At 37.9% G+C, this 26035-nt stretch overlaps 5 protein-coding genes across 6 annotated transcripts; 4 read left to right on the top strand and 1 right to left on the bottom strand.

The window, feature by feature from the left end:
* Positions 1-511: 511 nt before the first annotated feature.
* Positions 512-3890, top strand: LOC117635759 (salicylic acid-binding protein 2-like). Its single transcript, XM_034370112.1, has 3 exons — positions 512-976; positions 2492-2626; positions 3494-3890. The coding sequence occupies exons 1-3, from the start codon at positions 605-607 to the stop codon at positions 3800-3802; spliced, it is 816 nt and encodes a 271-aa protein (XP_034226003.1). The 5' UTR covers positions 512-604; the 3' UTR covers positions 3803-3890.
* A 639-nt stretch (positions 3891-4529) lies between these two features.
* Positions 4530-6032, top strand: LOC117635760 (salicylic acid-binding protein 2-like). The gene is made up of 3 exons (XM_034370114.1): positions 4530-4985; positions 5084-5221; positions 5570-6032. The coding sequence occupies exons 1-3, from the start codon at positions 4602-4604 to the stop codon at positions 5849-5851; spliced, it is 804 nt and encodes a 267-aa protein (XP_034226005.1). The 5' UTR covers positions 4530-4601; the 3' UTR covers positions 5852-6032.
* A 363-nt stretch (positions 6033-6395) lies between these two features.
* On the bottom strand, positions 6396-8649 carry LOC117635035 (pentatricopeptide repeat-containing protein At3g50420). The gene has a single exon (XM_034369362.1). The coding sequence runs from the start codon at positions 8592-8594 to the stop codon at positions 6474-6476; it is 2121 nt and encodes a 706-aa protein (XP_034225253.1). The 5' UTR covers positions 8595-8649; the 3' UTR covers positions 6396-6473.
* A 119-nt stretch (positions 8650-8768) lies between these two features.
* Positions 8769-13159, top strand: LOC117634761. Of its 2 annotated transcripts, XM_034368975.1 has the most exons (11): positions 8769-8866; positions 8945-9055; positions 9176-9241; positions 9339-9425; positions 9512-10102; positions 10764-11243; positions 11506-11564; positions 11649-11754; positions 11898-11977; positions 12216-12545; positions 12724-13159. In XM_034368975.1, the coding sequence occupies exons 1-11, from the start codon at positions 8801-8803 to the stop codon at positions 12764-12766; spliced, it is 2019 nt and encodes a 672-aa protein (XP_034224866.1). In that variant the 5' UTR covers positions 8769-8800; the 3' UTR covers positions 12767-13159. The 2 variants fall into 2 exon arrangements, with proteins under 2 accessions (XP_034224866.1, XP_034224867.1); XM_034368976.1 differs by lacking the exon at positions 9339-9425.
* A 5261-nt stretch (positions 13160-18420) lies between these two features.
* On the top strand, positions 18421-19962 carry LOC117635143 (methylesterase 10-like). The gene is made up of 3 exons (XM_034369487.1): positions 18421-18825; positions 18991-19119; positions 19619-19962. The coding sequence occupies exons 1-3, from the start codon at positions 18439-18441 to the stop codon at positions 19886-19888; spliced, it is 786 nt and encodes a 261-aa protein (XP_034225378.1). The 5' UTR covers positions 18421-18438; the 3' UTR covers positions 19889-19962.
* The last annotated feature ends 6073 nt before the right edge of the window (positions 19963-26035 follow it).

The following is a 26035-nucleotide window of genomic DNA, read 5'->3' as shown; positions in this document are numbered from 1 at the left end:
TTTTTATGGTGGCTATGTTGTATGTTCTGGTAAAGCTCTTGACATTTGTCCTAATTACTATATCCGGCTATCTGATTCAAATCATAACTTGTTTTCAAGTTAAAAACTCAATTAAGTCCTCATCACGTTCTTCACTTAAAGGTTAATTGAAATTTCCGGCCCTTTTCAAAAAATTTAATTGATCAAAAAATTAAAGGGAACTTGTTCCTACTAAGAAGCGGAGGCAATATATGTATAATTGAAATTAAAGTTGTGAACTATCCGATCTCAAAAGTTTAGACCATTAAGAATGAGCCGACAATGTATATCATATTAACACTATCTTGTATATAATTTCATCTTACATGTAGAAAGGGAGATGATACAAATCGAGATAAGTACAGAAGTACTTCCCCACTCTGTTACTTGCAAACCAACAAAGAATTGTGGAAGGAGAATAAGAGATTTAACTAGACCTTTTAAAACCATGTTACATAAAATGGACCGACAAATTAAGGGAATAAATTAAATTAATAAAACTTCACTAAATATAGTATAAAAGTTAAGTCATCTTTATAAATAGCCTAAAGATCCCATTTGAACAACAAATCACCAACAGAGAAAAATGGCAGTACCAAAAGAAGAGAAGCATTTTGTTCTAGTACATGGGGCTTGCCATGGCTCCTGGTGCTGGTACAAGATCAAGCCAAGGCTAGAGTCTGCTGGTCACAGAGTCACAGCCTTGGACCTTGCAGCTTCAGGGATCAACACGAAGGCCATACAAGATGTTCACTCTTTAGCAGAGTATTCTGAGCCTCTGTTGGAGTTTATAGCCTCACTTGGTCCAGAAGAAAAGGTGATCCTTGTAGGGCATAGCCTTGGAGGCATGAGCTTGGCCCTTGCCATGGAAAACTTCCCACAGAAAATTTGTGTTGCTGTTTTCTTGACCGCCTTTGTGCCAGATACCACACACCAGCCTTCACATGTTTTGGATCAGGTATGGCATAATTATCTCAGAGCTCAAGTAGCTTTGCCATTTTAGACAATGAGGTCTTAGCTATGTCTGTGAATACCCCTCCCCCTTCCTAACTGAGGCCGAAAAAAAAGTAGCTTATTTGCCTTTTTTTGCTCCAGCTCCCAAGGTTTAACCAAGAACAATAAAGCCTCTTATGACAGATAATTAAGTCAATTTTAATTGTTTCTTTCATGCTTCTTGGTTACATTCTGATATCTGATTAGGGTAAGATAATTAACAAAACAAATATGAATAAACTCTAATTCAAGCCAATCCAATCCAATCCAAAATCTAATATAAAATTATTTACTATGTATGAGAGCACTTCCAGCACTCCTCTTTTGCCCGGACAGGAGGGGCCCTAGGCCCAGCAATTGGCTCCAGTGTGTAACAGCAAGACTAGGCAGCTGGTGAGCTCTACGAGCTTGGGTAGATCTGAGGGCAAAACTTGTCTGGGTTTGAAAAAAAAAAATAGAAAAAAAAATCTTGAAAAATACCAAAAATTTCAGAATTTAAAAAATAAAAAATAAAAACCTAGTCATATTCTTCACTTCCCACATCAAAATTAATGGTTTAAGTATAAAAAATAGAAAATAAATTAAAGTGAATAGTAATTGCCCTTGTTGTTTCCCTTTCTCTTTGAAGTGGAAACAAAAAGATAAGAGCTGCCACTATTTACATGAATAGTAACAATCCTTGCCCTTTAGGGTGGAGTACTCTTATGAACAAACTGACTTTCCATCACTTGGTTTTCAATTAAACTTTTAGGCTTTAATTATAAGCCCCCGTTCTCAAAGAAATCGTGTTACGTTACTTTCAGCTAATTAGCATTTTTTTTAAAAATTCTATTGTTAGTCAAAACATAAATGATTAAATTACAATGCTTATGCTAATCGTGTTTGAAAAAAAGTAATGATTAAATTACAATGTTTACGCTAATTGTGTTTGAAAAAAGGTAATGATTAAATTACAATGATTAAAGGTAATGATTAAATTACAATGTTTACGCTAATCGTGTTTGTCAAAAGGTAATGATTAACTACATGGTTAATTAATTGCTAGTGATCGATGCTTTTCATTGACCTATAATATTAGAGATAATTATAAAATTATTTTTCAAATTCGGTCACTAAATTATTATGAGGCAAATATATAACCAATGAAACACTGAGGATCTTCTTCCCCATCATAATACCTCCTTTAAATAAAAAAGAAAAAAAAAAGAAAAAGAAAAAGCTACTTCATATATAGTCTAAACATTGCAATGGTGTCCCAACTCTGCGTTCTTTTCACTGCTACTTCTTGAGGTTAACGTCTCAACTACTGTCTGGGAACCCATTGATTGTTTTGTCGTCCCTAAACAGTAGTATTATTTATGTTTTTGCTTTTTTAAGTGACATCCAAAAATGTATTGTAGCATGCTATGAGACAATTCATTCGTTTTCACATACCTGTCTGATTTAATAAACACTTTGGTTTCTGTTTCGATGTGAAAAGTACAATCAAAACACGCCCACAGAAGCATGGCTGGACACTCAGTTTACAAATTATGGGAGTGCTGAAGAACCCTTAATGTCAATGCATTTCGGTCCTGAGTTCTTAGCCAAGCTCTATCAACTCAGCCCCATTGAGGTACATATCTTTCTCTCCCTCACACCTGCACATATCACAACTCATCTGTGAGTTAGAATTAGGATAACGACAATAACACTCAAATTGTGGTATTTGAGTCATGTTTTATCACGCAATTAGGCCCAATTTCACAGAAAGAAACAACAGCTACTGAAACATCATTGGTCCCGTTCCATTGTTTATGTCCCCTCGAGAGACCTATAGGTTGGATTAAGATGATGGCCAATTGAAAATGAACACATATTATAAAAAATAATAAAAAAGTTGAAAAAGTAACACCAAGAGACAAGAGCTCCACCCAATCACGCTAGTCCAAAATTGTTTAACTTTTTTTCGAAAAAAGGATAATGTTTCCCTCATTGTAGATAAGAAGGAACGTGTCTCTCTTGTTAAGAATAATTAAAGTGAAAAATTAATGCACATTTCAGACTAAAAAACAAAGGATAAGTGTTCATTTCAAAATACCATTCGTAACTGGAGCCGCATAATCATTTCAGAAGGATTTTTTTTTAATTTGCATAATCATTTCAGAAGGATTTTTTTTTAATTTGTTTTTTTGGAGGACCTTTTCTATTGAGAGGAGCGATAGCATACTAAACTCACACACACTATACGATTGCTAAGACTCAAACCTAGGACCTTTCCTGAGAGAATAAATACTCTAAACTATTACACTAGTGAGTTCTTTGCCCTTTTTATATTTTAAGAATTCAAGTTTTGTACGCAAAAATAATAGTTATTCTTTCTAACTAATGTTTGAAAAATCATTATTTCAGAGTAAAGAAATTCCATATCATCATATAGGTCTTTAAATTCCATGAACGACTAACGTGCAATTATTATTACACTGCACATATTGGAATGTAGGATCTGGAACTCGCCAAGAGTTCAGTAAGGGTAGGCTCACTCTTTCTTCAAGACTTGTCAAAGATGAAGAAATTCTCGAATGTGGGGTATGGTCGGGTCCCACGAGTTTATGTGGTTTGTAGCGAAGATAAAGGAATTCCCGAGGAATTTCAGCGGTGGATGATTGAAAACAGTGGGGTTACAAATGTGGTGGAGATCAAGGGCGCCGATCATATGCCAATGTTTTCAAAGACCCAAGAAGTTTGCAATGCTCTTGTAGATATATCAAATAAGTATACTTCAGATTCAACAATGGTAGGATCCGGCTGAAAAGCGATCGAGGAGATTAAGTTTGAACATGTTATGCTTGGACTTTGAACATGTATGAGCTATGTTTATGTAATAATGCTAGAGTTATTAAATTTGTATATTAAATATTATGTGTTAGTGTATATCTCGCTATCTAATAATTGAGGTCAAAAAGTTTGAACAAAAACAAAAATGTCACATCATTTACTGCGCAAATCATACTTTATGCATCTTGATTTTATGATATTTTTTTATGCTAAAGGAAAGGGAGACGTAAGACCCCACACTATACTGCTAATTGTAAGAGAAAAGAGATGGGAAACCAAGATAGATTGTGGTCTGCACATCTTAACTTAATAAAAATTTGGCAGGGCTGATAACTTGAGTGGTTAAAAAGCAGTTGTCTTGCATTCGAGTTTATATGTTTGAATCTCCTGTCATTATTAATATCGCATATGTTAAAAATAAAATAAACTTAATGATAACCTGCTCTGTTGAACTCCTTATCTTCAAATTATTGATGAGAAAGAGTTAATTTTTTAATACAATTATTTGTACTTTAGTGAGTGGCAACTTTATGGTTTTTTGATTGTTCCTAACAACTATTGGGTCCAATAAATTAACTACTTTTGTTAAATACGTGGTGCATAATATGATATAAAAATATAGTAAGCTTAATATTACTCATAAATTAATATTAACTTGACTTCACAAAACAAAAAACCCTACTGTGGAAATTTCTGCTTTGGAAAATCCTGCCTAGGTTATAATATAAGTTTTGGAATTTTATTAATTTCAATCGATCATACCCAATAAGAAAATGGCAGCAACCAACGAAGCACAGAAGGCTCATGCTCATTTCGTTCTAGTACACGGTGCTGGCCATGGGGCTTGGTGCTGGTACAAGATCAAGCCGAAGCTCGAGTCTTCCGGTCACAAGGTGACGGTGCTGAACCTTACCGGTTCCGGCATCAACATGAAGGCCATACACGATGTTCACTCACTAGCAGAGTACTCCGAGCCTTTGTTGGAGCTTATAGCCTCACTTGGTCCAAAAGAAAAGGTGATCCTTGTAGGGCATAGCCTTGGAGGCATGAACTTGTCCCTTGCCATGGAAAGGTTCCCACAGAAAATTTCTGCTGCTGTTTTCTTGACTGCCTTTCTGCCAGATACAACTCACCAGCCATCATATATTATGGATGAGGTATACTATTATTTCAAGCCTCACCTTGTTATTTATTTACTTTAATTAGAATGGTAACTAAAATCTATTTCAAAACACTGGTTTTTTTCTGTCAAAAGTTCATGCAGAAGATACCAGCAGACTCATGGCTAGACACTCAGTTTGAACAGTTTGGAAGCGCCAAAGAACCCTTAACGTCGATATTCTTCGGTCCCAAGTACTTACAGGCGAACCTCTATCAACTCAGCCCCATTGAGGTATCTTTCTCTCACAAACACACACACACAGACGCAAGAGACAGTGCAACTATATCATGGAAAATACCTTAGATTTACCCTCTTGAAAATTGCATAGAATTCTTAAATGAGGGAATTTAAATCTCCATCGTAGCAATTAATATTTTCAGTAGTACTTGGATTTACGTATGTCGAATTTTGTAAATGACATAAATTATAGTGAAAATGAATTCCTGCTCAATTAGAGTGATTTTTTTTTTCCTCCTAATTGTCTACTCTCTTTCTTGAAGTGGGATTTACGTGTATAAACTTGTATTGTGCGTATTTATACTTCCTGAACTGATGTTATTGCATTGTACATGCTCAAAGGATCTGGAACTTGCCAAGAGTTTAGTGAGGAAGAGTTCATTCTTTCGTGAAGAAGTGGCTAAGATGAAGAAGTTCTCAAATGAGGGATATGGGTCGGTTACACGAGTTTATGTGGTTAGTGACAAAGATTTGATAATAACTGAGGAATTTCAGCGATGGATGATTGCAAACAGCGGGGTTAAAAATGTGGTGGAGATTAAGGGTGCTGATCATATGCCAATGTTTTCAAAGCCACAAGAACTTTCCAATGCTTTTCTGGAGATAGCACAAAAGTACGCTTAAAATGTTAGCGAGCTATGTTTTAGGCCAATTGTTAGGAGAATAAGTTTGCTAACCATGAGTGTAAAACTACTACTCTACTTAAACGTGTGTTCTAGGTGTTACGCCATGAATTTGGTCTTTCTATTTTCAATTTCATCACTTTGAAGCCTTGTAAGTATAAATCATATCAGTTGGTCTTTAATCGAGTTTTTAAAAAAAAAAATAAAAAATTTGTTGTCAGATTATGTCAAACTTATTCTTCACTCTTAATTGTATCAAACACATTGAGTTCAAGCAAAATATCAACTCAATATGTTAGGATGAGGGCCCTATGGTTGGTTAATTAGGCTACAAGTAAGATTGTTCATTTCTAGGCTTCTGAGTACTGCTGTCAAAGTAGCAGCTTTATTGCTAGTGGTAAGGAAAGCTGGAAAGAGTTTGTATCAATTCTAAAGCTTATTAAAAGGAATTAGTGGCGTTGATTCTAAATTGTTGAGAGTGTGAATCCCACGTTGGGGAACTAAAGCCTTGCATAATAGTTTAAATGATCTTTGGCCTCCGCCTATTGCCAATTGGTTTTCGGTTGGATGCTCAGATTCTAATACAAGTATTGATATGTCAAGATTCTACCTCTTTCTACATCTTATGTAGTATACATCTGTTCATCAGATTCATCTGTTTGTGATCTTACCATGTTTCCTTGTAGCCAATGCAGTGCAGCTTGGGCTTCACCTATCTCTTGTTCTGATTGAACACCTGAACAAAATACCTGAACATTATTCTTATCCTCAATCCAGCTTAGTCCAGGATCCTTTTCCAACGTCAGTACTTTAATCTTTCTCCTCATTTCTACCACACTACCCCATTTTCCTGCAGCAGCATAGAGATTAGACAGCAGTACAAGTGTTGCACTGTCTTCTGCATCTAAACTTAGAACCTGCTCTGCTGCATGAACTCCTACTTTCAAATTTTTATTGATGACACACGAGCTTAGCAAAGTTCTCCACAGTTCAAGATTATCTTCCTTAAATGGTGAACTGTTAATAAGCTCCTCTGCCTCATCTAATAATCGAGCTCGACCTAACAAACTTACCATGGAAGAGTAGTGCTTAAGCCCAGGTGTGATACCGTTTTCCTTCATACATTTCCACAAGAACTTTCCTACTTCAACCAAACCACTGTGGTTGCAAGCTGAGAGCACAGACAGAAATGTTACTTCGTCTGGTCTGAGACCGTGTTTTTCTATCTCAAAAAACAGCTTCAATGCTTCCTCTGCCATGCCATGGTGACTATATCCCCCAAGCATTGAGTTCCAGCATTTCAAATCAGGGTCTGAAACTTGGGAAAATATAGAATAAGCAGCTTGAAGGCTACCATTTTTCGAATACATATCCACCAGACTCCCACAGACAGACATTTCAACATCGTACCCTGTTTTTACAGCCTGAGAGTGAATCATCTCACCTTGTTTTAACATGGCAAGGTCGGAACAAGCACTCAAAGCTCCACTGAGAGAAAAGCTGTCAATCTTATGGCCTGCTTGGCACATTTCAGAAAAGAACTTAATTGCACTCTCCCCATCAGCCAATCTCGAAAAACCCATGATCATCTCAGTCCAGAGAACGACATCCTTATCCAAAATGGAATAGAACACCTTCTGAGCATCATCAGTTTCACCATTTTTGAAATACATAGACACAAGTGTAGTTCCTACAAAAACACTTTTCTCAAATCCTGCTTTTGTGACTTGTCCATGAAGAGATTTACCATAGTCGGAAGCTAGGTATGTTCCTGTTGCAGATATGATGGCTGCAAAAGTATACTCATCTGGTTTGAGGAGAGAAATTTTCTTCAACTGAGCAAACAAATTCATGGCCTGCTCTCCATCCCCATGTTGTGAATACCCAGAAATCATCGTGTTCCATGACACCAAATCTGGGTTGTGCATTTCACTGAACACACTAAATGCTACGCGGGTGTCACCAGAATTGCAATACATGTCAAGCAGGGAATTTTGCAAAGTTAAATCAGTTAGTGTGCTTGAAACTATGACTCGGGCATGTATGAGTTTCCCCAGACAAAAATATCTTAATCGGCTACACATATTCAAAACCATTGAATATGTGAATTGACTAGGAACAATTCCACTCCTCAGCATGCCATCAAAGAGATGAAGCCCTTCCTTGGTCTCATCATTCTTCAAGTTCCCAAAAATCATAGAATTCCAAGCCACAACATCTTTATCAACTATCCACCCAAAAACTTTCCTCGCAGATTCCAAATCTCCACAGTTGGAGTACATCCCAAGAAGAGCAGTTTGAACACATAAATCATTCGAGAAACCAAATTTCACAACCTTGGCATGAACCAAAGAGCCAACCAACCAATCCTCAAGAGTATAAGACGCTTGTAGTAAGCTTGTGAAAGTCGAAGCATTTGGCCTAAGGCATTCACTTCCCATTTTGTTAAGTAGTTCAAAGGCCAAAAGTGCACTTCTTGAATCTCTGGAATAGGCCGCAATGAGCGCATTGAAAGAAACATGATTTCTTTGAGGCATTTTATCAAACACCTTCTGGGAATCTTCGAGTGAACCGCACCGTGAGTACATAGATATGACATTGTTGTACGGGTATGGCGAGTACGAGCCAATAGCTGTGGTGGTGAGGAGGAGAGCGTGGAGTTGCCGCGCTTGTTTCAGTGAGGTTATGGAGGTGCATCTTTGTATGAGAGCTGCTAAGAAAGAGGTTTCATACGGCGGTGGCATATAAATTAGTGAATCCTTTTACCCGCCAAAAAAGTGGGTGGTTTGGATTTTTAAGTAGAACAAATTGCAATATATCAGAACCGTCCCTGATGTTCTCCAATATATCACCAAAGACCCGCCTTCCAAACGCACCGTTTGGCCATCTCAAGACAGTTTTGAAGCTGAAGCTGAAGCTGAAGCTTTCGCCTTTCCTCGTCGATTTGAAAATGTGCAGTGATTCGAAGCTCTCGCGGCTCTGCCGTTTGGTCGATGACTGTCTCCGTCCGTACACTGTAAGTTTCTCCCTACTCTGTGATTAGGGTTTCATTTCATTGGTTGTTTCAGAAGCTCAATTCTCTGTTGCTTTGCAGGAATCCGGTGTCGTTTTGGTGACCAAAGAGCGAGAAATCCTGGTCACTCTCTCTCAGCTTCTTCGACAAGTCAAGCTCTTGACCCAAGCACTTGACTCCGACTCTGAAAATGTCAGTCTCTCTCTCTCTCTCTCTCTCTCTCTCTAAAAACCACAAATTTGACTTTTTTTGGGATGAAACCCCAAGGCGTAAACTTTGAAGTATTTATCTTCCGTTAATCCTTGTTATCAGGGCCCAGTGATAGGATTGGATTGTGAGAGTGATTGCATGTGTCTAACTAAAATCGTAACTCACTTGGTAAGTTCAGCTTCTTCTTTCTAAGTAAATGAATTTTTTGTGGTCATTTCGCAATATATAAATGATTGAGCTTCAAATTTTGTTGCTTTTTCAATAGATAGTTTTGTTAACAGTGGAGAGTCAATATGTCAAGCATCTGACGTGCAACGTTCTAGTTGCTGTCTCAGAATTCCTTGCTGCTTTGGTATTTTACAACTTCAATCCCTTAGTGGATGTAATTTTGTACTTATGGTTGTTTACTTCATTTTCTTAGCTATATGTATTTTGTAGGGAAGCAACTGGGGTGCCTTTATTCATTTGTTGTGTGTTTGTGTGGATTTGGCGATCACTGTGGCGATTCAATGTACTTCATCACATTTGACAACTGAAGCTGATGATCATCACTCTGGTTCATCAAGTTTAGTTCTTGTGTTAAAACGTAAGCTGGAAAATGCTGACTGGTCTGTCGCAGCTGGTGTTGTTCGAGTTTTACGTGATATACGAAAATATTTGAAGACTGAAGATGATGATGTACTTGTTGAACTGTTCTTTGATAATGTCAATTCTGTTCTTTCAACCGTCCCTTGGAATTTATTACAAGGGATTCATGTTGGACCAAATCTTGTTGCTCAGAAAAGCTCTGGTGCGGATGTTTTATTTCAAAGATCCTTGTTTCTGGGAAACTTGGTTCAGTTTCTCTGTTCCTTGGCTGAGCAAAGTGGTTCTATGGAAGCTGCAAGTGGATCTGTAGACAGGCATCATCCAATTATTTCTACAATCATCAACCTTGTACCTACGCTTTTATGTTCGTGCCTTGATGAGCAAGCAGATTGTGTTAACTTTAACAAGTGCATCTCTCAATACTTTAGACACAAGTTATTGGTATGAGTTAGCCCGAGTCTTTTCTTTGTGAATAATGAATGTGCAGAAGTCAACTGTTGATGGTCAGCAGATCTTACAAATGTTGGTTCTGGTAATCTAAGCATGGACCAAGTGTTTGATGTCATAATGCATTGATAACTGTCTAACATTTGCTATTTGAAAAGGTCTTAAGCAACAGGCCTTACTGTTAGTACTGTTATTTTCCAGGGATGAAGGCTTAATTGAGTTGGGCTGAGTAATACCTAGAATTCGAAATCCTTCAATCTAATGCAATCAGAACTAATTATGATGCTAGTGTGTTATCTAGGCATTCCCTGTAGAGACGCTAGTGAAGATTTGTTTCTTCTTTTTGAAAAATTAATCTCTCATAGAACAATTTCCTTTGTATTTTATTATGAGAATTTTATATGTTAGCTTTCTTTGTAATCCTTATAGCTTTGCAGTGACACTTATATAAATTTACAAAAAGTAATGCACCAGATCCTTTGTGATGGTTATATTTTATATGTCATGATTTTATTAAAGGCATGCTTCTTGACTAGTTTTTAATTAGCTGAGAATGTGAGGTATTTGTGGATGTATGTTACATTATTTCTTATGCTTGTGTGATGCACCGTATGGAATTTGATCACAAGTATACTGTGCTAAACATGTCCTGCAGGTGCTCATGATCAGGCTCATTTTCCGAACTTGTCAGGAATTCTCAATTCCTGTTACATGGTTGCAACTTATTCATAAGTACTTTGAAGATGTTTTGCGGAATCCCATTACTCTCAAGAATGATCAGGATGATTGTCTGGAAGGCTCTCCGTTTCTTTCCAGTGTTTCTGATGCAGAAGTAAATAGTCTGTCTTCTCGCCATCTGCAAAGACAGGCTGTTTTCCTTTTCCTGAGGTGTTCTTTTAGCTTGATTAGCACAAAAGGAGGCACTAACAAGAAATGTGCTTGTACAACTTGGAACTTACGCTTGACCTGTGATTCAAATGCAGAGCTTCTGTGTTGTGGAAGAAAGAAAGGTCTCTTGGAGCTTTATAACTGGCTTCAAGGGCATCTTCCAGCTAATATGACAGTGGACCATGAAATGTATTTTGTAGAATGTGTTGACTTTGCCAAATCCTTCATCCAACTGTATATCAAAGAGGTATGTCTTCTTTATCTTTGAAACTAGGAGTTTTTTTGTCTATGTTTATATGCAACGTGATATAAGCAAAATAGGCAATCTATTCACCCAGACCCAAAAAAAGAAAATTTGTATCCATATTTTGTTTTGTCTATCTGAATGCATCATCTTATTCAACAATTTCACGTACTAAAATTGCAGTTCTGTATTCTTCATTTGTCGTATTTTTCTTGCAGTTTTTTAGACTCATGTCCTCATTTGTTGGCTTGTTTTTGAACTGTAGGATGATGTATTATTCAAAGTGCTCTTGCATCTGCTTTGTGTACCATGTTGTGCAGAACAGTAAGGAATTAATATCCTAGTTTTCCATTGTTTTAAAAGTTATCGTCAAGGATTCCTTTTAACAAGATTTTTGGGTTTATATAGGGATGAAAAGGAAAAGGTTGCATTGGAGGATTCGAATGGCAATTTACTTTTCCGTGTCTCAGATCTTTTCAATCCTGTACTCTTGTTCCATCTTTTCCTATTAGAGGCAAGATGCTCACTCTTGGACATTTACATATCTGCATTTCCACTTCGGCATGCCTCCTAGTTGTTAATTTGAAGTATATGGTATTGCAGAATAAAAAAGAATCACTGACATTGTGCACTTTCTTTTTTCTTCCTATTTTGCAGTTGAGCTATGACCATCAGGTGCTTCTTGATTACCTTATTTCAAAAGATACTGGAATCAGTTGTGCAGAATATCTTTTAAGGTATTTTCTCTTTCTACCCCTTCTCTTAATTTATGAAATCTAAACCGTGGTTGGCTGCATTTTTCTGGTGTCGACCTCGGTGACTAAACTATAAAACATTAACGCTCTGCTTTTACATGACTTCTTAACTAATTAGCAAAACAAGAATCAATTTGGTTGACCCCAGACAGTTGTTTTTAATTGCAACTCTTTGTATCTTTCATTTGCTTCTTACCGTCCTTAATGCATTCTCTTTTAGGTGCTTGCGTAAAGTGTGTGATTCATGGAGCTTATTTGTGGAATTTCTAGTGGGTGGGCAAGCTACAAATCAATCATTTTGCAAGAAAAGAAAAGTTTCATTGGGTGGCTCGAGTTCCTGCGGGGAGGATTCTCTTGCACCAACAAAAAATCATCTTACATTTCTTGATGATGAACCTGATGAAGAAAATGAAAATGGCTGCAAGCACACCCAAAATGGAGGACAGTATTTCAAAGAAGCCAAAGAGTGCTTACTTTCACTTAAAATTTCTATTGAAGGTCTACACCAAAAGAATCTGTTTCCCTACAATCCTAATGTTCTTCTGAACCGGTACGTCTCTTTGAAATGAGTTTCATTATGCTTCCCAGTAAACTAGTGATTGCTCTTACTAGATGGTTTGATTTTATTTTGAATTTACTACAGTCAACTTCTTTCTTTCACTTTTAGTTTCATTCATTCCTCGTGATCATGACTTATCCAAACTAAACTGGTTGCTCTTTGCTTGCAGCTTAACAAGATTTCAGGAACTCTGTTTTGAGGAAGAGAAATAAACTTCTAAAAGAATGAACTTATCAGCACAGATTTTTGCAGAGCATCATTTATTCCTTTGAGTTGAAGTGATAAAATGAGATCTTGCCAACCAATGAGGCCAAGTCTCGACGAAAACTCTTTGAGTCAGGCAACTGGGCCACAGTCAGACAATGTTGGAAAGAGTGCTTTGAGATCCTCATGACTCTTTGAGGCCATATATGGAGATTTTTAAGAAGTGAATGCACTTTGTGGATGAACGTTGTCACATTGAGCAGTGAAGGAATAGAAGAACAAGCTTTGTAGTTAAGGTAATTTAGATTCTATGTGTAGAATTTCCAATTTTTTTTTCGTCAACAAGGATAGGCGAAGAAATCTAATTCGTAGCATAGTTAAATCCACCAGATGAAGTCAAAGTGATAAATGGTTCTGGTCACATGTTCATGTTTGTTGTCTAAACCAGTAAAGCTGTTCTCCCACCTCCAGGATATTGCTAAAAAATACCCTTAAACATGAGCACCTGCTAATGCACTAAACATATTCGATATGAATAAACTATTGTCAAAGAAAATCACCTGATATTGGTGTAAATTAATCCTATCCAGACTATACCAGCTGCCAGAGACAGATAGAAAAGGACTTTACCTGATCTCAAGTCTTCCTAATCTCAATTGTCAAAGAAAACTATACCTGATATTGATGTACCCCAAGTCTTCCTTATTATCTCAAACTTTCTTCTCATTTCAAAATATAAACTTCTGGTTTTTTTTTTTTTTTTTCTTCCTTGTTACTTGACATGATGGCGAGAACAACGTTACCGGGCGGCTTTACTATTTTTTTAAAAGTTACGAAGATACCTTCGGTTTTTAAAAATATTATGGCAAATCGGACTAGAACTCATCACTGCGAACGTCTGGGGCACAGAGCAAGCCCTTTCCAGGTTTTGGGCAGTGTTCGAGATATCGGCCCAGAGCTAGGCGGGAGGACATCGACACCAGGGAGTTAAGGGGGGCCTAGGCGGCCTGGGAGGATCTAGGCGGCGCCTAGGCGGCCATTTCGCTTGCAAGCTTCAAAGACTCGGTCTTGAGCCTCTCTCTCTCTCTCTCTCTCTCTCAAGCTTCAAATTTTTTTCTTTCCTTTCTGCTGATGCGTTGATTGGATTGGATTGGACTCTCTCTATGAAAACCATCAAATGTCATTCAGCTATTGAAATCTCCACTAAGATAACAACTCTGATGCTATAAGGTAGTTAGGCGGCGCCTAGGCAGCCTGGGCTGATCTAGGCAGCGCCTAGGCCGATCTAGGCGGCTCGGACGGGTCTAGGCAGTGCCTAGGCGGCCTGGGCGGGTCTGGGCATCCTTTTTTTTTTTTCAAATGAAGAGAGACAAAGCTTGCACTCGCAGTCCAATCTTCAAAATTCAAATACTCGGTCTCGAGCCTCTCTCTCAACTCAAGCTTGGATTTTTTTTCTTTGGTTTCGGTTGCTGCGTTGATTCGATATTTTTTGTTGTGCTTTTCTGTTATTGAAGTTGGCAACGTCAGATGAACATCCAAGGCAGTTTCTTAGTATGCCAGAAGAAGCCCAGCAGATGGTTCTTTAACCTGAGGCACACCTTGCAGTTTGGCATTGGATTACACCATGTCGGTCTGAATGACAAAGATAGATCTATGGTTGAGGAGCTTTTCGCAAACAACAAGATTCAGGCATTTCTGTTTTACCTCAATAAGCATGAGTCTTTCATGAATAACACATTTGGAAAAGAGAATATAAAAAGACAATTTTCTTACTCCATATACTGATAGGCATATGTATTAAATTATAGGTATTCGTTTGTACCAGTACATTGGCATGAGGTGTAAACCTTCCTGGTCATCATCATCTGTTCATTATTAAGGTAAGGCAAAATTTGTGCGGTATCTTTTTCATTTGGTTCCTATATTTACAAAGGTTTCTAGCAGGAGTATATTGCAGCAGCTGTTCTTCAGGACAAATTTATGTAAGTGTTGATTCTCTTGCAGGGAACAGAATATTATGATGGGAAAACAAAGAGAGATGTTGATTTGACAATATCAATACAGATATATTGCAAATGATGGTTTTGGTCACACATGACTACATAGAATAAAAAATGGAAAGAAAGAAATATGTGAATCAGATTACATATGCTTTTCTCCCTTTATAGTCAACAGTTGATCAGATTCTACAAGAAAGATGGGAGTAGATGTCCATCACAATCCGCCCGCCTAACAATCAACAAACACAAATCATATTAGTTTCTGAATATTTGCCTCAAATATTAATACTAGGAATCAGGTTGTTTGGGGTTTTGAATATCAGAAATAAAAGACCAGTGCTAGTGCGAATTGGGCATTCTTGTTGAAATGTAAATTGACTAGCTAATTTCTTGTTAGTTAGTAATTTACTTAGTCTGTTTTTCTTTCTAGCTTCATTAAGCATTATGTTAGTTAAGTGACTTGAGCTCATATGCCAAGTGTAAGGTGTAATGCAGTCAGTTAGTTTCCAACGGCTCTTAGCCTTTGTATTGCCATGTGTCACATTCACATTGGCTCTTGTAACAGAATGGAGGTGATTGGCTGATGTAATGAGATGAGAATGAATACAAAAGGTATGATCTCTGCATTTTTGTGCTACAGATTGTACCAAAAGAACTTTTCTATTTTCTCTGTTTTCTCTTCTGAGCTCACTCTTCCCTGTACCTTTCTAGCTCCCTCAGTAATCCAAAACTTCAACATGGTATCAGCAGCGAAGGTTGGATATGGATAGTGGGCGTTGAAGCTGTGTGAGCTGAGCTTGGAAAGTCCAACAAGAAATTTCCGACTCAGTTCATAGATTCCGGTCTCAAATGACTGGGTCAGGTGGTAGTGATCTTCGGGCTCCAATATTCAATGGTGATAACTATGAATTTTGGAAGATCCGAATGAGAACTATTTTTAAGTCGCATGGAATCTGGGATCTAGTTGAAAAGGGTCTTGGGATTTCAGAATCAAAAGGGAAGAAGGTTGATGAAGAAGGGTCATCAGAGTCAGAGACTGTCTTTGTTAATGAAGGATGCTAAGGCACTTGGTATTATCCAAGGAGCTGTCTCATATGACATTTTCCCCAAAATCTCAAATGAAGAAACCTCAAAAGGTGCTTGGGATGTTTTACATCAAGAGTTTCATGGTGATAAGCAAGTGAGATCTATTAAGCTACAGGGTCTGCGTCGAGATTTTGAATACACAAGAATGAAGGATGATGAAACCTTGTCTGTGTATCTCACTTGTTTGCTTGAGTTGGTGAATCAAATGAAGGGGTATGGGGAAGATCTATCTAAAGGAAGGTTAGTTCAAAAACTTCTTATAAGCCTGACTAAAGAGTTTGATCCTGTCTGTTATGTGATTGAACAAACGAAGGATATTGAGACTATTGAGGTACAAGAAGTGCTTGCTGCATTGAGGGGGTTTGCTCAACGGCTTGATAGACATGCTGAGAGCACCACTGAGAAAGCCTTCAGCAGCATGAGCATAAACCAAAAAGGATCTCAGTCAAATTCTAGTTTTGGTAGTAACAAGTCAAAGAAGAATTGGAAATCGACGGGTAAGAAATGGGATTAAAATCTCAAAATAATGTCAACCAAGGAGGAAAGCATGAACAAGGGGAAAAATCAGAACAAGCTAAGGGAAAATGCAAGCATTGTGATAAACTACACTATGGAGAGTGTTGGTTTAAAGGGAAGCCAAAATGCTATGGTTGCAATCGATTTGGGCACTACATTAAGGACTGTGATCAAGCAAACAAGGCTGGAAAAGTAGCAAATATTGCTAATCAGGTAACTGAACCTGCAACAATGTTTTATGCATGTCATTCTGCTACTATTGGAAAGAATATAAATATGTGGTATGTTGACAGTGCATGTAGTAATCATATGACCTCACATGAGTCTTTGCTTGTGAACATTGATAAGAATGTGAAATGTAGAGTCAAAATGGGTACTGGTGATTTGGTACAGTCAACTGGCAAAGGCACTTTGGTCATAGAAATGCAGGGTGTGACTAGATACATTAAGGAAGTTATGATTGTCCCTGGTTTGGATGAGAACCTGTAGTGTAGGTCAAATGGTAGAACATGGATATTGGCTTGCCCTTGGTGATAATGTGGTTGATATTTATGGGGATAAGCAGATGCAGGATTTGATTGCAAGTGTACCAATGAAGGGAAATAGATATTTTCCTTTAAGCCTAGAATATGTCAAACCTTCTATGGCTAATAAAGTAACAGTTGAGGAGTCATCTTGGCTGTGGCATAAGAGGTATGGACATCTAAACTATACTAGTTTGATGCTCTTGCAAGACAAAGAAATGGTGCAAGGTCTGCCTAGATTACAAGTCACAAAGCATGTGTGCTCTGGCTGTGCTACAGGAAAAGGTCACAGAGAACCTTTTGACAAGGAGAAAGTTTGGAGAGCATCACAGCCCTTAGAACTGATACACTCTGACATCTGTGGTCCAATGCAAACTATCACTCTTGGAGGGAATAGATACTTTCTCACCTTCATTGATGACCACACTAGAATGTGTTGGGTGTTTTTCTTACAGCATAAGTCTCAAGCATTCAACATATTCAAAAGGTTCAAAAACATGGTTGAGCTGCAAAGTGGTTATCAAATTAAGAAGCTAAGAAGTGATAGAGGGAGAGAATAGATATAGGAATCGCCAATTAATCTGTTTACTAAATTTTGCATATGCACATAAATATTTCGTTAGACAAATGAGGTTCAAAATAAGCTCACATTGGAATATTAACATTTGTGAATAAATTTGGTGACCGTAGCAGTACTGGTAAAAGAATTCAACAACTGATTTTTCTTTTATTGCATAAAATAATAGTTTCTCCCTTTTGATAAAATATTTTCTTAATAATTAAAAAAAAAAACACTGGACAAGCACCATGTAGTTGCCAGTAGGGTTTCTCCCTTTTGATAAAATATTATCAAGGAAAATCCTCCGCATGAAGTGAAAGTGATAAATGGTTCTGATCATATGCTCATGTTCTCCAAAACGATGGAGCTCTTCACCCACCTCCACAAGATTGCTGAGAAATACGCTCATGATGGTGCACCTCCTAGCCAGCTAGGAACTAATTATCATCACTGTACAGATGATATATTTAGGTACACGTACACCAGCCGTTGCGAGGACAAACCAAATATTGTCTAGAAATAACGTTGGGTAAGCAATCTAAAAATACAAGAGAGTATTTTTGCTCACCGCCCTTAATTGGTGATGACTATTACCGCCTCGTTCATTGTGGTTTGATCGATGAGTCTCATTATCTATCTACTAGACCAATTTCAAAAATTAAATTCTTAAACTTTCCAACCCCAATCATTTAAAAGAAACCAAATTCCTATAATTCTTTATAGAAGAGAATACCTCAAGGCCGGCTTCAGGAAAAGAAAGGATGCTATGCGGCTATAAGCGTTTAAAACAATAACAGGGATAGAGTTCCACTCCAACATGACAAACCAACGACACAGCTGCTCACGGCATTTGTAGATATCGATGGCTTTTATCTCACTAAACTACACCAAGTCTTAAAAGTACTTATGATGTTGTGATAGATTAAAAATTATGTACAACCTTCACTACGTTAAGCATTTTGTGCATTTCCTTTTATTCTCTTTGCTCACTAAGAATGTGTTCTCGATCTCCAAACCCAGAAGCCCAAAAGAAGCATTTTGTTCTGGTTCATGGAGCTGGCCATGGAGCATGGTGTTGGTACAAGTTGTCAGCTCTGCTGACCTCTGCAGGTCACAATGTTACAGCTCTGGACCTAGCAGCATCTGGAGACAACCCAAAACAGATAAATCAAGTCCATTGCTTCGCGGACTATGTTGAGCCGTTGATTGAATTCATGGAGTCTCTTCCACCAGATGAGAGGGTTATCTTGGTGGGCCATAGCATGGGTGGGGCCGGCATATCTATTGCCATGGAGCGGTTCCCTGAGAAAATTTCTGCGGCTGTATTTGCCACCGCTTTGATGCCTGGCCCTAGTATCAGTTACTTGACCATATTTGAAGAGGTATAGAATAGTTATGTATAAAACGATATTCTATCGTAATTTAATCTAAATTATCAAGAAGGGGATTCGAACTCAGGTACAAAATAGGGAGCAACTTTGTTGATTATTTTTTCTATATACGTATCCTTGAAAATATATGGATTTACTAATTATAATATGTAACAGGTTAGTAGTAGATTGGAATTTATGGACTCTCAATATAGATTTGATAAAGGACTCAACAACCCTCCAACATCGGCAATTTTTGGTCCCCAACGTATGACTTCAATGTTCTACCAGCTGTCGCCACCAGAGGTAAATCTTGAGAAAAAAATGCGAGAAATTGTTTGAGATATATCTATACTATTATATAAACTTGGAAAATGTCAATTATTCACATTTTAAGTAATTAAAATAAATATAAATATAAATTTTAAAATGAGTTATTTACTGCAATGGTGTCTAAATTTATATCCGAATTTGATTTTGGTATTCCAACTGGGTTTTTAGTTTCTGTCGTCCTCCCTCTATCCCTCATGTTCCAATTTTGTCATTTAGTCAAATTTCATAAATTTTTTTGTCTATTAATTAGAGAATTAAAATGAAACTCAGGTATAAATTTAGAAATCATTGATGGTTAAAAAACAACCCTATTAAATTTAAGGGTGCTATAGTAATTATGCCCATTTTATGCATGTGGAGGAGTCCAGTCTACATCCATCTAGGTTCAATTTTCCAATTGGTTAAGCTTCTACCTAACGTTTCCTCTTTTTTCTTTCATTTGTTTATTTATTTTTTATTTGGATGTCAGCAGGACTTAGCACTGGCGTTGTCATCGCTGAGATTTTTCCCTCTCTTTGATGAGGAAATAAAACTCACCAAGGAGAAATATGGGTCGGTTCCTAGAGTATATATCGTGTGCGACCAAGACCTTACCATTGGGGAGGATGTGCAACGGTGGATGATCAAGGAAAATCCTCCACATGAAGTCAAAATGATAAACGGCTCTGATCATATGCTCATGTTCTCCAAACCGCAGGAATTCTTCTCCACCCTCCAAGAGATTTCTGATCAATATTCCTAAACATCGTGAGCACCTAATAAATTATAGCTAGGAGCTTGTCATCATTGTAGATGATGCAGTTATGCTAGCTAGCCTTTCTGACCCACTAAAATTGTGAAAAATAAAATCGCCAATTAGTTGGTGTAATAAATTCTAATATTTATAAATTCTCCAATAAGTATTTAAGTTAAGGATTAGTTACATATTTTTAATTTCGATTGAATTGTATCTAAGAGACTACCAGCACATTTAATGAATGGAATCCAACAACCAAAATTAGAAGTATGTAACCAATTCTTAACAAAAAAATACTTATTGGAGAATCTCCCATATTGAATATATATATATATATATATATATAGCAGTGTGCTATTAATCTCATGTAATCTTTTCTTTTTGGGGAATAATGCTATTTTTCGTTGTTGAGATTGTATGATATAGTTTGCAGAAATTTCCTCCTAATGATGCACATTTGTAGTTTACCAAACAAATAGAAGTAAAATATTTTGCACTACTCTTTTCCTTGAATCTCTAGCCAACAGTCAACGGGCTAGCCGAATACTGATCATTAATGTCTTCTTAATTTTGCTAACTCAACAGCCAATGTGTCTAATCAAATGGAAAAAGACCTTAACTTGCATACTAGAGCAGCTATATATCCATCTCCATGCTGTGTTGCCGACCCCACAGAAAGACGGAGAGAGACAGAGACATAGAGAGAGGAGGGGGCGGAGTGCATCCGGCTGGGGCTGGGGTTGGCTGTGTCGGGGAGAAGTAGTTGTTCCCCACTGGATCAGAATCTTGACAATGGAGAATCCGGATATGAACTGAGGCTGCCTCCGCCCCTCTCTCTGTCTGTCTCTCTCCGTCTCTCTGTGTGTGTCTCTCTCCCACTCCGACATGCCTCCACTATGCCCCAAATTTGGAACTCAATTGATAAAGTAAATTGAGTTGGATTTTAACTTGAAATCCAAATTTAACAGATAGGGTACCCAAAGAAATATGGAACTTAACAATGCTGAAGGAGATATTCCTCGACTCCAACCATTTCAATGGTATATTTGTTGCATTGCCTAAGTATATATGTGTGCGTGAGCTTCCGTGCGTTTGTATGTGATCCAATTATATATATGTGATTCGCCTCGCCCATTTGTTTTGTCATGCGAGCCTCGCCATTTTGTTGCAGTCCATGCTCTTAATTATATATGCATAAATAATAAGTTTAATTAACACACACACACACATATATATTGTCGATTTTTCAGAACTTGCAAACAAGATCGGGAATTTGGATAAGCTGGAGATGTTGAAAGGGCCTATTCCTCTGGCTGTTTTCAACATGTCTTCCTTGACTACTTTGGCTCTACGTGGAAACAACATGAGTGGTGGTCTTCCAGACATTATATGCCAGCATCTTCTTAATCTTGATGTTAATGTGCATCCACAGTGCAGATCAGTTTCACCAGCTCAAAGGGATTTCATTGGCGAACAGTTCAAGATTGCGGTATTATTTTTGTTTTTGGTTTTTATTCAACGTTTTCTTTTTCAGCTTTAAACATATGACTCAAATTTTGCTGGAAATAGCTTGTTTTGTCAAGCTGAGAGTACTGGTTAAATCCAACAGCGAAGGATTTGACTGAGACCAGAAAACTTGGGAAAAACAGTGGAAAGTCCATGGTAAATACTCTGATCTGCTTGCTAAAGACTACTTCAATTTAGCATTCAAGTTCTCTGAAGACGTTAATGTGACAAAGATGTTTGAGGATGCTGGTGTTTCATTTGGGAGGGATTTTTATCCTAGCTTGATCATTCAAGTGATAAGGCAAAAGACTAACAAATTCGCAAATATAAAGTGTTATAATGGAACGTTGTGGGAAGTTCAAATCTGTTTCGAAAAAGACGGAGTGTTTCGGGAATGTAATGTGACGCTTGAGGATATGTTTTTGGGATGTAAACGGACAATAAATGAATATCACAAAATTTCACTTCTTGAGATGTCATCTACAATAAAGGCATAGGTAATACCAAATTGTTCTTTCTGAGTTCTATGCTGTAATCACGCATTTCAATAAGATGTTCGTATATTTATTATGTGATCGTTCTCTTTCATGATGGATATAGTTGATGCTCTCCAAGAAACAACTAGTGTGAGGGGTGCAAAGCATTTGAAAGTTTAATGCTCCTAACCCACCCCAAGTGTGGTGCACATAAGTTTCCTTTGTTAATTGTGCTCTCCATGTCAGCCGGCACCGCCACTGTTGGCAAATACGGCGACTACAATGATTTCAACACCTTATTGAAATGCCCGAAGCCAGTTCAATGGCGAACAGTTGAAAATTATAATTGGATTGTAACCACCGAATTCTGACGTGGTCTTTCTTAATGAGTTTCTCTAACCTCGAGCACTTTCGTTTTGTAGTTTTTGTGTAAGAAATTAATTAACTCTATCCCCTCTCATGGTTTCCAAGATACAATAAAATATTATTTTTTCAAAGAGGAGCGGCTTGGTAATCAATTTATTTGCCAGTCTCTGAATATAAGAAATTGATTATATATCCTTGAACTCATATATTTCATGATGGATAGTGATGCTTTTCATGAAACAACTAATACAATGGGTGTAAAATATTTAATGGTGATTCTTGTCCCCTAACCAAGCCCAAGTATGACGCAAATCATTTTCCTCTGTTTAATCGTGCTCTCCATGGCAGCCGCCACTGCTGCTGGCAACTACGGCAATTACTATGATTTCGAATCTTACACCTTATTGATGACTTGGCCTAATACCTACTGCATGCGAATGAAAGACCTTGCCAGACATAATTGCTATGAGCCCGTCGAACAGAAATTTATCATCAGTGGTCTATGGCCAATATATAATAGTTTTAATGCGCGTCCAAAGTGCGGATCAGCTTCAAATGCCCAAAGAGAGTTTGATGGCGAACAGTTCAAAATTGCGATATTATATACTTTGTGAACATCCATAGCCTTGAGCACTATTTTTCGTTTTTTTTTTCTTTCATCATTTTATTTTTTCAATTTTACACCCGTCTTAATTTTTGCAGGAGACAACTTGTGTTGTCAAGATGAAAGAGTACTGGCCAAATCCAACAGCGAAGATTTGACTGAGAATAAATTTTTTTGGGGGAGACGGTGGAAAGAGCATGGTAAATAAATACACTGATCTGCTTGCTGAACACTATTTCAACTTAGCATTGAAGTTTTATGAAGACGTTAATGTGATAAAGATGCTTGAGGATGCTGGAATTTCAATTGGGATGGATTTTGATCCTATCGTGATCATTCAAGTGATAGGGAAGAAGACGAAAAGCTTCGCAAATATCAGGTGTTATAAGGGAATGTTGTGGGGAGCCTGAATCTGCTTCGGAAAATATGGAATGTTTCGGGACTGTAACACGAGGATTGAGGATATGTTTTTGGGCTGTAAAAGGACACAAAATTTCTCTTCCTGCGATGCCACCTACAATAAAGGCAGAGGTAATACCAAATTTGCTTTCCAAGTTCTATGTTGTAATAATACTTTTATAACTTGCCTCTGTGATTGTAGAAATGTGATGTTGGAGATGCAGATGAAGCTGGTAAAACTCCTACTGTAGCTGATTAGCCCAAGCAATATGAGCACTAAAGTCTGGTGGTGTGGTGATGAGTACGTTAAAGCTCTAAGAATATGCTTTTCTTTGGTTTTTATGCGTGTATTATGTTGCTCCTTGTTAGTCACCCAACAAGGCGAAGCAGAGTGCCCTTGGTAGAAAGGTTTTTGTTGTAGCGGTTTTGGTTTTATATGTTTAAACTGTTAAATTTCAAAATAGTATAGCCGGTCGGCTATACTCGGGTATTTGTTTCAAAAAATTAGTATAGCCGATCGGCTATATCTGTTTTCGCACGTGGGCACTATAGGTGGGTAATTTTTTTTTATTATAAATCGTATAGCCCAACGGCTATACTCGGGTATTTTTTTAAAAAATAGTATAGCTGTAAGAACCCAAAACAAAATATCAAAAAAAGAAAGAAATATCTAGAAAGGTAAGGAAAATATCTTTTAGCAAAATGACCAAATTGCCCTCGCATATTTTAATGGGGAAAATTTGACTTTTTGATCGAGAAAGAATTTGGAATTTCGCTTACGCCATTGCGTAGAGCGCGGCGAAAGGAGTTCGTAGACACGGAGTAGGCCCGAATCGGAGCCGTAACGAAGAAGTTATGGTCTAAAAACCGCGAAGGGCAAAATGGTAATTTGGCCAAAAGTCAGATTTTATACCCCCTCTCTCTCTTCTCCCCGTCACTTTCTCTCTCCTCCCTCTCTCTCCTTCGCGCGATTTGGGGTCGTGCGACCCTTCGCCTTCCAAGGGACGGCCCGGCCACCACAGGCCGAGCCGATCTCCGCCGTTGGTACCTACGGGTCCACCTTCGTGTCGCCGTCACAACCTGACCGATCTCAACCCCGGGGCCGCCCTGAGTTGGCCGGAAAACCATGTTTTCCGACGGAGGTTCCTGCAAAGCCACCCGAACTTCCAGCTCGAAATTCTCCTTCGTTTCTCCACCAAATCGATCGAGTAAGGCATCAGAGGTCCAGCCGATCAGCATGAGGAAGCTTCAAAGGGTCAAATTAGCTTGGACCATCTGTGAGTGGACCTTCTTTCATAAATCAGATTTCATGAATGACTTGATGTGCTTTTATATGAATTGATGTGCTTTTATATAAAATAGATTTTATAAATGATTTTATATAAATGAGTTTTATATTTGAGTTTATTTGAGTAAGTTTCTTCATTCAGTCTTTGAGTAAGTTTTAATACGATTTTGAATATGAGCAGTACAATAATAATTCTATAAGTCGGTGCTGCTTATTTACCAGTTACAGAAACAGAGTTTGAGTTTTGAATCAGTTAAGACCGCAGCACGACTTGAGTTTTGCAGTTATTATTCAGATATTTCTTTTTACAAGGACTTTATTTTAAAACCACCTCGTACCCGTTTTTCTTTATGGTGATTACCCAGAGTCGGACCGATGTCTACGGACATCCCGTCTGATTATAGTTCAGTCAGTGCACTTGACTTGCCTCACGAGTTTCGGGGACGCTCGGACCGTGAGTGCCAGGATTTGCGGCTCGGCAGACTTGGTGTCCCGAGACCTGCCAGGATTGCGGTTCGGCTGACTTTATGTCCCCGAGACCTGCCAGGATTGCGGATCAGGCTGACTACGGTCCCCTGCATCCTGCCAGAGCGACTCGAGCTGACTTGGTGTCATCGAGGAATTTGCCGGCGGGACAGGCTGATCATAGTCCCCTGATTTCGCCAGTTTGCGGCTCGGGTAAGTCTGTGTGACGCCCGAGACCTGCCAGGGAATTGACGGAAATGACAGGGGTACATACTGGTGGTATTTTCAAAGGATTCTGCGTTTCTTTATTAAATGTTGATTTTCAGCTATTATAAATCAGTTTTTCTGATTTTTCAGATATAGATCCCTTTATATTTGTTCATTTATGAAAGATCTGAGTACAGAGTTTTTATACGCGTTGGATTTCAGTACTTTTATGAAAGCTTTGAATTCAGTGGTTTGTATGAAACTTTCAAGTTTGACTATGACTGATATCATGTTGAACATAAGGAACTGAGGTTGGAATCTGTTTGTTGACTTAGTCTGGCTGTTGGTAGGGTTTCTGAGATTGTTTGACAGGTGAAAAGTTTTGGGGTTGGTCAAAATACAGGGGAGACTCTGCCGAATTTTCGGCAGAAGTCTAAGGAAAATTTAAAGAAAAATTGAAGTAAGGGTAAAAAGGTCATTTGTGCCCGACATTCGCCAGGTGTCGGACACGCACAGGACTTGGCTCGAATTCCAAAGTGGAAATTGGGTCGGGTCCTGTCAATAGCCGTGCGGCTGTACTTGTTTTCACACGTGGGCCTTTTCTATTTATAAATAGTATAGCCGCTCGGCTATACTTGGGTAATTTTTTTCCCCCAAAATCGTATCGCAGAGCGGCTGTACTTGGGTTTTTTTTTAATAAATAAATTGTATAGCCGAGCGGCTATACGCTTTATATATATATATATACACATACATATACTAAGATCCTTTTTTTTTTTGAAAAAAAAAAAAAAAAAAATCTTCCCCCGATTTTCTTTTATCGATAAGAATAATTTAGAGCA

Source organism: Prunus dulcis, chromosome 7 (assembly GCF_902201215.1).
Source record: "Prunus dulcis chromosome 7, ALMONDv2, whole genome shotgun sequence".
NCBI classification, from domain to species: Eukaryota; Viridiplantae; Streptophyta; class Magnoliopsida; order Rosales; family Rosaceae; genus Prunus; species Prunus dulcis.
The sequence above is the reverse complement of the archived record's forward strand: the minus strand, read 5'-3'. Positions and strand labels throughout refer to the sequence as shown.